At 41.0% G+C, this 14,445-nt stretch overlaps 1 protein-coding gene across 1 annotated transcript in view; it reads right to left on the reverse strand.

Moving 5' to 3' along the window:
* Nucleotides 1–2,295, reverse strand: part of LOC124616442 — a 164,814-nt gene extending 162,519 nt beyond the window's left edge. The window contains exon 1 of the mRNA XM_047144750.1: nucleotides 2,236–2,295. Coding sequence (XP_047000706.1) covers nucleotides 2,236–2,295 — 60 coding nt within the window. The remainder of the gene's footprint in view (nucleotides 1–2,235) is intronic.
* Between the last annotated feature and the right edge of the window lie 12,150 nt (nucleotides 2,296–14,445).

Here is a 14,445-nt window from a genome sequence, read left to right on the forward strand (position 1 = left end):
CGTGAGACAATACTGACCGTACGACTTATCTTAGAAGCTAGATTAAGGAAAGGCAAACCTACGCTTCTAGCATTTGTAGACTTAGAGAAAGCTTTTGACAATGTTGCCTGGAATACTCTCTTTCAAATTCTGAAGGTGGCAGGGGTAAAATACAGGGAGCGAAAGGCTATTTACAATTTGTACAGAAACCAGATGGCAATTATAAGAGTCGAGGGACATGAAAGGGAAGCAGTGGTTGGGACGGGAGTGAGACAGGGTTGTAGCCTCTCCCCGATGTTATTCAATCTGTATATTGAGCAGGCAGTGAAGGAAACAAAAGTAAAATTCGGAGTAGGTATTAAAATCCATGGAGAAGAAATAAAAACTTAGAGGTTCGCCGATGACATTGTAATTCTGTCAGAGACAGCAAAGGACTTGGAGAAGAGCAGTTGAACGGAGTGGATAGTGTCTTAAAAGGAAGATATAAGATGAACATCAACAAAAGCAAAACGGGGATAATGGAATGTAGTCGAATTAAGTCAGGTGATGCTGAGGGAATTAGATTAGGAAATGAGACACTTAAAGTAGTAAAGGAGTTTGGCTATTTGTGGAGCAAAATAATGACGATGGTCGAAGTAGAGAGGATATAAAATGTGGACTGGCAATGGCAAGGGAAGCGTTTCTGAAGAAAGATTTTTTAACTACGAGTATAGATTTAAGTGACTGGAAGTTGTTTCTGAAAGTATTTGTATGGAGTGTAGCCATGTAAGGAAGTGAAACATGGACGATAACTAGTTTGGACAAGAAGAGAATAGAAGCTTTCGAAATGTGGTGCTACAGCAGAATGCTTACGATTAGATGGGTAGATCATATAACTAATGAGGAGATATTGAATAGGATTGGGGAGAAGAGGAGCTTGTGGCACAACTTGACTAGAAGAAGGGATCGGTTGGTGGGACATGTTCTGAGACATCAAGGGATCACCAATTTAGTACTGGAGGGCAGCGTGGAGGGTAAAAATCGTAGACGGAGACAAAGAGGTGAATACACTAAGCAGATTCAGAAGGATGTAGGCTGCAGTAGGTACTGGGAGATGAAGAAGCTTGCACAGGATAGAGTAGCATGGAGAGCTGCATCAAACCCGTCTCAGGACTGAAGACCACAACAACAACAACAACAACCAGTGGATGTGAATGAACCATGGAATGAAACATGGGAGCAAAAATGGAAGAAAAATTTCAGGACAAGTCTTTAATGAAGGTGTAAAATTCAAATCAACATAGAAATTTATCTAAATATGGAAGCAATTTTGGATACCATGATGGAAAGGACTATGCCAATTTCACAGACTGAATAAAAGTAAGTTGTCGTACGACATATTCAACTGCTGGGTGGTTATAATTAAACTGAAGCTACTCACGAATCAGGATGCCCTGTAATTGTTGATGGTAGCGAGACCTGGTAATTATGCTAGTGCATTAATGTGGAACCTATGTAAGCTGGAAAAAATTATTTCCCAATCTGGCCACAAGGCGCAATTCTAGCCCTGTAAAACATCTCGCCGACGTTTCCGGTGCCCACATTCAACAAATTGTGTAAGCAACGGTTAATAATAAAGTTAACAGTATTCCTTTCTCACTTGTTTAACATATTCTTCCCACGTCCTGTTCCTAATCCATTACATATGGAAAAATTTCTATACTTCTCGCATTCACAGTGCCAGATTTGCATCTAGTGGCAAAAATTGGAAAAAATTCTTTTTCCAGCGTAAGTCGGTTCCACTTTAAAGCAGTAGAATATTTACCAAGTGTCGGTGCTGTATGACACTCACAGTCGACACTGGGCCACTGTGAGTAGCTCCACTTTAATTATAACCACCTGGTAGGTTTTGAAGAAGACAGCTGAAGTTAGGAATGATTACAAAGTTGAAGTCATATATTCCGTATTGAAACTACGGCAGTCTAAGAAAGTGTAAAATGAGATATCTGAAATATTTGGGACCCCATACAGTACATCATTGTACGAGAATGGCAGCATGGGGCTTCTGACATTACCCACCAGACTGCTTCTAGACTTATTTGAAAAGAAAGGTCCTACAGCAGTTCCTTTGTGGTGCACCTGAAGTACGTTTGCTGCCTGAAAGCTCTGTGGACAACTGTGTATGAAGAATTGTGGGCGCTTATGGAAGACTGTGTTCAACTGAAGACTTTGCACTAGAAACGCGGCGTGGCCCTTGCGACGAGAAGTGATGCTTACCTCGGCGGCCGCGACGAGCACCACGGAGGCGCAGAAGAGCAGAGCTACGTAGCGGTTCATGCTGCTGGTGTCGGTGGTGTGAGCTACCTGTTGTCGACTGTGCCGCAGTGACGGGTGACGCGGCTTATATGCTGGCCTGGCGTGGCCTGGAGAGGCGGCGTATCGCGCTGTGGCTGCCGGAGGAGAGAGCGGGGGGCGCAAACCCGACACCACAGCCCCACTGGTTCACAGCGGGCCACGGCCGGTTACCACCTCCACCACCACTGCCGGTGTTCCACATTGATTACAAGCCACGACCTAGTCTCCTCAAACACTCTCCACCGCCTCACACAAATGCCGAAGACACATCAAGGTTCAGGTATCATCGTTGACCAAAGCTTTCTTACTAAATTTTGTGAGTTACAAAGTAACTTTCGTTTTTTCTAGGCGAATTCTCAGCCTGTATTGTTCCAGTTATTAGTGTTCCACACCTCAGTCGGTAGAAGAGAAATCCTTATAGCATCACTTTGTTGCATCTGCCCCTCTGGGTGCCTGTCTGTCACACTTTTCTCAAGGAAAGAATGGTTAAAAATATCAAGGTTAAATTTATATCATATTTTAATCTGTAAGGTCTCTGACGGTGAATGAGTTTAAGCTATTGGGTTAACAAGGTCAAAAAGATAAGGCCACTTATGTCACATATTTCGATACTCGCTAACTAACTCATCAAAACCTATACGGTATTTCATGTGACCTAGAAATATGAAATTTGACAAGAATCAAAATTTCACATTACAACTAAAGAAAAAAATCCGAAAATTATTAAACCGGAATTATAAAACACTAAAAAAATTCTTTTGTGATGTTTATTACCTGTCTGTCTATTCATTCATCTTTTAAGACCTCTTATTATCAGGAACAGGTACACACATCAATTTGAATGTGTATCACATCCTAAGGTCTGTAGTCCTTGGCGGTGTAATTAACTTAAGCTTCAAAGTCAATGGAATCAAAAGGTATGGCTATTTATGTCACAAATTTTACTGCTAACAAACTAGCTCATCAAAACCTGTAGAGTTTGGAAGGAAGCAAGGGCTCACTTAAATGCAAAGGAAAAAAGTCCAAAATTGGTCATTTTTAATTAAATCATATCATTTTTTTCTCATTTGCTATCCGAATGCCTGCCTGTCCTCTTAAGATCCTCATTTCTCAGGAATGTGTAGGCGTATATCTTGCGTGCATCGATATCGATAAAAAGCCAGAAAATTCCAGAGTCTCAATTCCTGGTATGAATGAAAGTCTGTATAAATAATACAGTTTGTACGGAACCCTCGGTGAGTGAGTCTCACTCGCACTTTTCTGGATTTAGGTGTTTGTTTATTTTTATTTTCCTTCGCAATGCACGAAATGACTCTGTTGACTCATAATCAGCACCGATTCAGAAAATGTCGGTCTTGTGAAACTCAACTGGCTCTTTATTTTCAACAAATAACGAGTGCTAACGACAGAGAATCTCAAGATGATACTATGTTTTCAGGTTTCCATAGGGCAACTGACAATTTTCATCACAGGTGGCTTCTAATCAGTCTGACATCCTCTCAGTTGTCCGACTGCATTCGTGACTTCCTGTTATATCTGTCACAGTGAGTAGTACCATGGGAGGTCACAGAAATCGTATCTGAGGTTCCCAAAAGTAACGTTATAGGCCTTCTGCTGTTCGTAATTATTTAAAGAAATTAACAGACAATCTCAGTCGCCCTATTAGTTTGTGTGGTCTATGTGAACGAATTGCAGAATAATTTCGACAAGATATCTGCATGATTGGCCCCAAAAAAGAAATAGTGTGAAGTGCTTGTCAGGAATATTAATAAAGTTCATGAAATTTCGGTTATACGTTAAATAACACAGATTTAATGATTGTAGACTTAAGAATGGGAAAAGAAATTTCGGAATTGTTGGATGACGATCAGTTCGGCTTTAAGAAAGGTGAAGGCACTAGAGAGACAGTTCTGACGACGCAGTTGATATTGGAAGCAAGACTGAAAAAACATCATCCACGTTCATAGAATTTGTCGACAGGGAAAAAGCGTTCCTGAATGTCGAAATGTGCAAAATGTTTGAAATTCTGAGACAAATAAGGGTGAGACATAGGGGCAGATGAGTAATATACAATATGTACAAGCGCCAACAGGGAATGATGAGAGTGTAAGTCCATGAACGAAGTGCTCGGCCTAAAAAATGGTGTAAGAGAGGGAGGTAGCCTTTCGCTCCTAGTATTCAATCTAAACATCGATGACAATGACTGAAATAAAAGAATGGTTCAAGTGTGAGATTGAAATCCAGGTTGAAAGGATATTAATTATAAGATTCGCTGATGATTTACTGTTCTCAGTGAAAGTGAAAGAGAATTACAGGATCTGTTGAATGGAATAAGAGTCCAATGAGTACAAAGTATGGACTGAGATTAAATCGAAGAAAGACAAAAAGAATGAGCAATAGGAAAAATTGCAAAGTTAATATCAAAATCAGGAATCTCGAAATAGCCGAAATTAAGGAATTTTGGCACCTTGGAAATAAAACAACCCAGGACGGACGGAGCAAGGAACACACAAAAGCAGACTAGCACTGGAGAAAAGGGGCATTCCTAGCCAAGAGAAGTCCGCTTCAATTTAAGGAAGAAATTTTTGAGAACGTACATTTGGAGAACAGCATTGTGTGGTAGTGAAACATGGATTGAGGGTATATCTGAAAGTAAGTGAATCGAAGTATTTGACATGTAGTGCAACAGAAGAATTAGGCGGACTGAAAAGGTAAGGAGTGGGAAATTTCGCCTCGGAATCGGTGATAACAGGAATTTATGGACAAAACCGGTAGGAAGAAGCGCCAGCATGATAGGACATCTGTTAAGACATGAAGGTACTGCTTCCATGATAAAAGAGAGAACTATAGAGGATAAAAACCGTAGATGAAGAGAGAGATTGGAATACATCCAGCAAATAACTGAGACGTACGCTGCAACTCTGAGACGAAAAGACCGATACAGGAGAGGAATTCGTGGTGTCACATGAAACATCATACCAATCTGAAAAAAATAAAAAGAGAGAGATTGAACTAAATACCTTGATATTACAATTACGCACGAACTGAAATTACACAGGAAATGTCATGCGAGAGGCAAACCAAAGACTATTTATTTTAGAGTATGCAACAGAATTATTAAGGAGACTGCATATACTACGCTTTTACGTTCTTTTCTGTATTACTGCAGCACACACAGGATCCTCACCGGGTATGAACGGATAACGTGAGGAAAGTTCAAAGAAGGGCAGCTCGTTTTGTATTATGACGAAATAGGGGAGAGTTGTCAGGGATATGATACGTGAGTTGTCGTGACAATCATTAAAAGATAGGCGTTCTTCGAAATGGATACCGCTTAGAAGGATATCTGCGCTCTCATAACATTAGGTGTGTTTTTATTTCTGTAGTTTCACTTGATAGATCAAGACAGCGTTCCAGTTCAGACGCTTTAGCGGGTACATGCTTTACACATCTACGTTTCTCAGACGCAGGAAAGATGTTGGTGCCATCTTTACCCTCTGCCATAGCTGTGCAGAGTACAACACAGACACAACGTGAAGATTCCCCTTTCTGACCCAGAAAAACTAAGGACAAAATTGCATGTTTGCTTCTAGAAGTAAATGACTGATTTGTATCCCTTGTTACACGACGAACCGAACTTAGATAAACGATAGATTCTCCGTAGTAAAATTTCCCCTGTGTTGTTTCCAATCAATATTGGGCAAAAGCTATTCAAATGTTTGGTGAATTAAACGGAGTAAGATATTGTAGCTGAAATCGACAACTTCGAAACTATTCTCAAAGAACTAATAGGTTGAACTTAAAATAAACGTGAACTTTCCTGATCTGTAATGTTTAGACGCTGTTTAGCATTGTTTTATTCTTCTGTTCTGTAGACTAAAACAATTATTATGACCCTGACACTGTAGTTGTTGAGAAGTGGATTCTGTTTATTGATTGGTTCCTCAAAATTGCAAAATTTATAAATTCGGGAGCAAGAAGTCATTCCTAGCACCGTTTCTGACACAAGATTTAGTTCAGTGTTGGTAATATTGCTTCTAGTTGACGAAGGATTCGCTGTTACTCCTGAACTAAGTACAATGAAATTCGTACGTTGACGAAGGATTCGCTGTTACTCCTGAACTAAGTACAATGAAATTCGTACGATTTCGTGCTTGAATTTTTGGTATTGGTGGAAACGTTTCTTTGTAAATTAGCTAGGTAAATACTTTTTCTCCGACATCTGCAATGTAGTCTGTCTTCAATCTTGTTACTGAAAAATAATTGCATATATAGTAAGGTCTGAGGATGAGAGAGAGATTTATCTAAGATGTGTGTGACAGTGCCACCGGGCTCACACGAAACTGACTAATTGAGATTTTAGCCTTGCAGTCACTGTGATGAGGTAGAGAAGATAGTGGAGTAAGAATGAATCAGAGGCCTGGTACTAGCGAATATACTCACATACACAATCCTGAATCTGTTACATCCGTATTGCCACTAAGCTATGCAGACACATTTAATGTTTTAATTATGTTATATTTAACATTTTCTTTGTTGCGTATTCACATGAAAATGTGTGAACACAGCTTTACTCTTCGGTATCTTATCTGGAAACGGATTTGTGAATGAGTAATATTAAATCATCTGCATTAACTAATAAAAGTATGACGAGGCTCATACTAACGAAGACTAATGCAAAAGAAGAATAAGCGAAGTGAATGACGAAAACGCGAGAAATTATGAAAAGGACTATACTACCTGAGAATAAGTGAAACGTTCGTAGAGATGGCAACATTTCATCGACGAGGCCAGTTCGGCCTACTAACATTGTAACAGTATCTTAGGCCCTCAGTGAAAGGTTTGATATTTGCAATGAAATTTCCAAGAGTTACTCACCTGCTCTGTTAGATGCGGTCGCACTTTTTCATCCATGAAAATGAAATCAGGGCAGAGTGTACGCTCATGGGGAAGAAGTACAGAGCAGTAAAAACGTTGACTGGTGACTGGTCAGCACACACACGCAACATTACGCCTCCACTTACCATGTCACCTGGGCTGCTAAAACGATCATGTTCGTGGGTGGAATACATCTTCATACCTTTCGCTGTAAGAGTACGTCTGCGCCGATGACCTCTCATTGAATCCTAGCAGTGGGTCGCAGTACCCGTACGTTAAAATCTTCTCTGCTGCTGTGTTTCAGCCCGTGGAGCACCTCTTGCTGTTGCGTTACCCAATGCTCTCACCGCCAAAGTAAATGTGCTCAGTGAAGAGAGCGTACAGACGCCCTTCCTATTCAGGCGTCCGAATCAAAAGGAGGCATCACCCTTGATTCCTGAAATCTTACTGTGCTACAAGGGATGGACGGAAAAGTACCCTCAGAATATAATAAAAAAGCCTGCACCCAGAGAGCAATGAGACGGAAAGCTGGAAACTGGTGAGGTGATGGAATGAAGAAACTGAGATCCTTGGAGACGCAGAGAACGGCACATGCAACCGTCGAACTCGTCCTAGTTAGCTATTTTACTGCACTGATCCTGTCTGTAACCGAGCAAAGAATACCTAAAGTCACAAACAGTTAGCTAACATTTCCGGGACAAATATAATACTTAATTTATTATTTCAGTTGACGGAGAAAACCTAAAAGTAGGATTTTATTAAAACTGATAGCATCACAAACATACGATGTCATATTTCAAATAATTATGAGGTGCGTACAGGTTTCCAGTAAAAAATAACTCATATTGTCATGTAAATAAAGGGCGTCGCTGCAAAACTGAGGTGTCAGCTGTAACCATTTCATTCATGCTTTTAACACAAAATCACATACAAGTAAACAAGTGGCATTTTTGATATCCAAAATTACAATTTTTATTTATCATACATTTCGAGTGATAACTGGACTTCTTCAGTTGTGGTTTACAAATTGTATCGGATGATATCTTTAACCCAGATCACGAGACCGCTATTAATGCTAGTACTCTCGCAAGCAACGGCATGCGCTTGCTATAATTTTTCGCTCTACGAAGACAATACTTACTTATGTAAGTATTACAGGAACTGATTTATTCGAGTCAGATATTTGTCAACAGCAGTTACGTCTACAAAGCTGCCCACCATTTACTTTGTCTTAACAAATAACAGCAGGTAGGATACAATGACCTTTGAGACGATTGAGCTGGAGAAAGCAGAGCGGCAGTGGCAGCTAGAGCAACAGGTATCACAGACCGACTGTGTGGCAGAGATAGGCGTGTGCTGTGCCACGCCCCAAACTCTTTTGCATTCCCTAAAATTGCCGATAGCGCGCGATACTACATTACACAGAGAACTGGTCACCGTTTGCTGACTGTCACTGAACGTTTCACAGGGAAGATTTTGCATGATAGCTGCGTGATTTGTGAGCTGTCCAGACATTTGCAAATGACCGATTAGAAGTAAAATATTTTCAGAAGGTAGTTAATAGGGCAATTTCGAGTTCTTATTTGGCACGAAGCTGCTACTTACGTCAGTACCGCTTGTTTCTGCCCCACTTGCCCCTATCTTTCTTCCTGGAAAACGAATAGCAGATATTACGGTGAAAGTGAAGCACGTATAGAATTTAGCTTTAAAGTGGCAAAACACTCTTGTCTAATTTTGTCGTAAATAATAGGGCCGAATTTGGAAAAAGCGATTTAGTGAGTCTCCTGCATCATATTAAATTTACACTCACATCCATTTATGCAGATATGGTGCAAGTTGATATTAAGCAGTTCGGCAGATCATGAAATATTGCGGCATCACAAGGATAATGGTTTGCTTGTTTGGAGTTTACCGTGACATGTTCCGATGTAACGTTCCTGTGAGGCTAGTGGAAACAAACCCTCTTCATATAACTTTATTCATGAGAATACTGCGGTAAAATTGTGAATCGACTATGTTTCTCTGACATATAATCTGTAACTTTATACCTTAAACAAAACAGTTGAGACGTTACTGAACATCCCTAAATTATTGATCGCTTAGGCGTGTAACTATGTCAAAGAAGTGTCTCCAGTGAAAGCGTATATATGAGGGGTGGCTATAAAATAACACGATTATTGCTGTAAAACATTTTACTTCAGACACGTACGTACTTAGTTACTGTCACCGTCAATATATTCCCCTCCTCTATGTCTACAACGCTCCATACAAATTTTCCATTGTTGATAGTGCTTGAAAGGTTCCACTGTGAAGGCTTCATAGCGGATACCGCCTTTTCTTTCGATGTTCCAGTGCTCTGATGTCTTGTTCCTTTTAATTTGAATTTGGGGAATAGATAATACACATGTTATTAGGTCCGAAGAATAAAGTTGATCGTCCAAACCCGGGATGGTGTTCACCTTAACGGCCACTGCGGTGTTGGCCAGAGCGATGTCTTTATGCAGAACCCAGGTCCTGCTTTTCCTTAACCTCAAGATACTAATACTGATTAACAGTTCGACCTACAGGAACCCTGAGATGATAAAAGTTCCATTAATATCGAAAACAACAATCGTCATCCCTTTAATGCTGATATGTCCATTCGAGCTTTTTTCGCTACCTAAAGTTTGGGGCCTCCGGTGCATGGATTGGCGCTTACTGTTTGATTCATATATAAAATATAAGTTTGTCAAATTTTATCGTGCTTTCCAAAATGTTATGATCATTTCTAGTGGTATTCTAAATGTGAGTACAAATATTTTCATGAACTTCTTTCTGTTCGATCGCGAGAATTTGCGAGAACTTCTCTCACGTTAAATTGGTTACGCAAAATTTCCTTACATATTCTTTGTAAATTCCTAGAGTTTCGCAATTGGTTGAATACTCAGCCGATAGTTATATCGAATAAGCTTACCTACTTTTTCGATGTTTTCATACGTTGATGATGTTGAAGGACGTCTCGGGCGTGAGTCGTCTTCAGCATCTTCTATGTCATTTTGGAGATTCTTGAACCACTCAAAACCTCACGTACGAGATATATAGTCTCCATCGTACAGTTGTTTTAGCAGGAAATAGGTTTCAACAGCAGTTTTTCCAACCTACATGTGAAACATCACTACAGTTCGTGGCTCTATTATTACTCTTACCATTATTCCGGCAAAAGATGTAACGGCCCTTACACAAACGAAGGCCATGGTCGCACTGATTTGTTTACAGACACCACAGATGCAGAAATCGACTGTAAAGCCCTCACACTTCACAGATATTGATCGTTCATCTTTGTCACACACCTACATACTCCGTGACAATATGAACCATGTTATTTTATAGCCACTCTACACAACATAATTTGTTGATTCTTGATGAACAAATTATTCTTGCCGAAGATTGTGAGAATGAAGCGTACAAGACGATATAAGCAAAAGTTCAATTCTCACGTTCTGACTTAAGCAGGAGATAAGCCTGCCCTCCCACAGATACTGCAGTGCGCTGTAGAAAGCAAAGAGGACCATCGAGGCGGGGAAATCATGAAGCTAGTTATAGGTAGATCGAGGTAAGTGTATCTACGCTGTGAGCCAGCAACACATACCTCACGAAAAATAACTTCCAATAAAATTGAGCTAAAAGAAACCAATAAAATTCAGTAGTGATTACTTTTGATAAGAGAAATGTAACACAAAGGTGTATTAAAATTTCTGCTGTGCGTCACAGAGAAGTTCAGGAGGTACCAGGTCAACATCCCTCTGCTGAGCGAATGTCTAGGATTTAGCTTACAGCGTGTGGAGACAACCTGTGTCAAGTAAAACCGTAACGGTAAAATTTTACATGTCTGCATCTGCGCCAATATGTGTAGTCTGCAAGACACCTTACGGTGTGTGGCGAACGGTATTTTGTGTATCACTATTACTTCCCTGTATTCTTGTTTCAGTCGCGAATTGTCTGTGGAATGAATGATTGTTACTGAGCTTCTGTGTGAGCTCGAATCTCTCTCATTTTACTTTAATCGTCTCTTAGTGAGGTATATGTAGGAGGAAACAAAGGAAAGAAGTTCAAGTTGCACGTTCAGCCTTAAACAGGGATAACACTGTTCTACTGTTTATGTCGTATTGGGCAGTAAAAAAAAAAACTCAATTCAAATGGGAAATCTTCTTCTCCCGCACTTTCCGTACAAGGCCAGTCGTGTCCTGATACGGTTACCAACATTTTGTCAGTCTTCCAGGATCTCTCCCTTTTGGTTTAAAGTTCTTTATCTCACCTAGCCTCTTTGTATCCATTCACTGTAGATGTTCATTGCATTTCGTTTTGTTTTAGTCCAGCTTTTCATTCACACTCCAAATTTTCAACTCCTTTCGAATATCTTCTTTTCGTATTTTGTCTATTCTTTTACATTCCTTCACTGCTCTAAGGAATCTTATTCAGCTGAGCAAATGATCTGTGGAATTTGTCGTGCAAGAATCAGTGATGTTGGGTATGAGTTTGGCCACGCTTCAGGATTTGCGTTTACCAGTGAATCTCTGAATTGTCGCAAAGTTGGTACTTATTTGGTACCACGTCAAATAGGAAACAGAAATAGGACCTTTCGGAGATGTTGAATTCCTATTTAAAGCATTTTGAAGACGAAGGAAAATATTTAACAGTCTCCCAGTAAGTGTAGTTGGGACGTGGGTCCATTACTATGAACCATCCAAATGGAAGGGTATGCTGTACAAACTTTCACCTTAGCCCCCAGCAAAAATTTCAGACACCAGCCTTTCACAGGAGAGGTTGTCATAACAATGCCTTCGGATATGGAAGGTCCAGTGCTGGTTCATTACACTATGTAGGGTCGCACTGTGAACAGTGACAGTAACAGTGAGTTAATGCGAGATCTAAAAACTGACTCAAACCGAAAAGGAAACTGGAGCTTTCAAAGTTCCGGTCTTGCTTCAGGATAATAACCTCGCTTATACATCTGGTGAAGCACTACAGAGCATTAAAAATTTTACTTATGAGCTGATGAACGCCCATCCTACAGTTGTGACGCCCTACACTTTTTGGATCCGATGAAGGAACACCTCTTTCACAAAGTTGTGAAGACGTTGAACGAGCAGATGTGAAAGATGCCGCAATGCTTCTTTGAAGATGGAATTACGTTGTCAAAAGTTGATACAAATGCATAGGTACTGATGGAAATTATATAGAGATGATGTTAATTGCAGTGTTATTTTCCCGATTAAAGACTTCTCTGTAGACATAATTATATTTCTTGCTCTCCCACTTAAGTTGCCACAACAGTTTCGAGAAATACACGTAGCGTATGTACCAAAGATTAAAATGAAATTAGTTTATATCAAAATAGATATGGGCTGGATTACTTTTACATATTCGACAGCTTAAGTACATAAGCCAGTCTATAAGACACGCCGGTCGGTTGCCCCTCAGTCTGCTAAGTCCGTGCACTCGCAGACGGTGGGCTTACTGGTACTTGGGAGCTCCAACGTCAGGCGCGTAATGAGGCCCCTTAGGGAAATGGCAGCAAGAGAGGGGAAAAAAACCAATGTGCACTCCGTGTGCATACCGGGGGGAGTCATTCCAGATGTGGAAAGGATCCTTCCGGATGCCATGAAGGGTACAGGGTGCACCCATCTGCAGGTGGTCGCTCATGTCGGCACCAATGATGTGTGTCGCTATGGATCGGAGGAAATCCTCTCTGGCTTCCGGCGGCTATCTGATTTGGTGAAGACTGCCAGTCTCGCTAGCGGGATGAAAGCAGAGCTCACCATCTGCAGCATCGTCGACAGGACTGACTGCGGATCTTTGGTACAGAGCCGAGTGGAGGGTCTGAATCAGAGGCTGAGACGGTTCTGCGACCGTGTGGGCTGCAGATTCCTCGACTTGCGCCATAGGGTGTTGGGGTTTCGGGTTCCGCTGGATAGGTCAGGAGTCCACTACACGCAACAAGCGGCTACACGGGTAGCAGGGGTTGTGTGGCGTGGGCTGGGTGGTATTTTAGGTTAGATGGCCTTGGGCAAGTACAGAAAGGGCAACAGCCTCAACGGGTGCGGGGCAAAGTCAGGACATGCGGGGACCAAGCAGCAATCGGTATTGTAATTGTCAACTGTCGAAGCTGCGTTGGTAAAGTACCAGAACTTCAAGCGCTGATAGAAAGCACCGACGCTGAAATCGTTATAGGTACAGAAAGCTGGCTTAAGCCAGAGATAAATTCTGCCGAAATTTTTACAGAGGTACAGACGGTGTTTAGAAAGGATAGATTGCATGCAACCGGTGGTGGAGTGTTCGTCGCTGTTAGTAGTAGTTTATCCTGTAGTGAAGTAGAAGTGGATAGTTCCTGCGAATTATTATGGGTGGAGGTTACACTCAACAACCGAACTAGGTTAATAATTGGCTCCTTTTACCGACCTCCCGACTCAGCAGCATTAGTGGCAGAACAACTGAGAGAAAATTTGGAATACATTTCACATAAATTTTCTCAGCATGTTATAGTCTTAGGTGGAGATTTCAATTTACCAGATATAGACTGGGACGCTCAGATGTTTAGGACGGGTGGTAGGGACAGAGCATCGAGTGACATTATACTGAGTGCACTATCCGAAAATTACCTCGAGCAATTAAACAGAGAACCGACTCGTGGAGATAACATCTTGGACCTACTGATAACAAACAGACCCGAACGTTTCGACTCTGTATGTACAGAACAGGGAATCAGTGATCATAAGGCCGTTGCAGCATCCCTGAATATGGAAGTTAATAGGAATATAAAAAAAGGGAGGAAGGTTTATCTGTTTAGCAAGAGTAATAGAAGGCAGATTTCAGACTACCTAACAGATCAAAACGAAAATTTCTGTTCCGACACTGACAATGTTGAGTGTTTATGGAAAAAGTTCAAAGCAATCGTAAAATGCGTTTTAGACAGGTACGTGCCGAGTGAAACTGTGAGGGACGGGAAAAACCCACCGTGGTACAACAACAAAGTTAGGAAACTACTGCGAAAGCAAAGAGAGCTCCACTCCAAGTTTAAACGCAGCCAAAACCTCTCAGACAAACAGAAGCTAAACGATGTCAAAGTTAGCGTAAGGAGGGCTATGCGTGAAGCGTTCAGTGAATTCGAAAGTAAAATTCTATGTACCGACTTGACAGAAAATCCTAGGAAGTTCTGGTCTTACGTTAAATCAGTAAGTGGCTCGAAACAGCATATCCAGACACTACGGGATGATG

This window comes from Schistocerca americana, chromosome 5, assembly GCF_021461395.2.
Source record: "Schistocerca americana isolate TAMUIC-IGC-003095 chromosome 5, iqSchAmer2.1, whole genome shotgun sequence".
Lineage (NCBI taxonomy): Eukaryota > Metazoa > Arthropoda > Insecta > Orthoptera > Acrididae > Schistocerca > Schistocerca americana.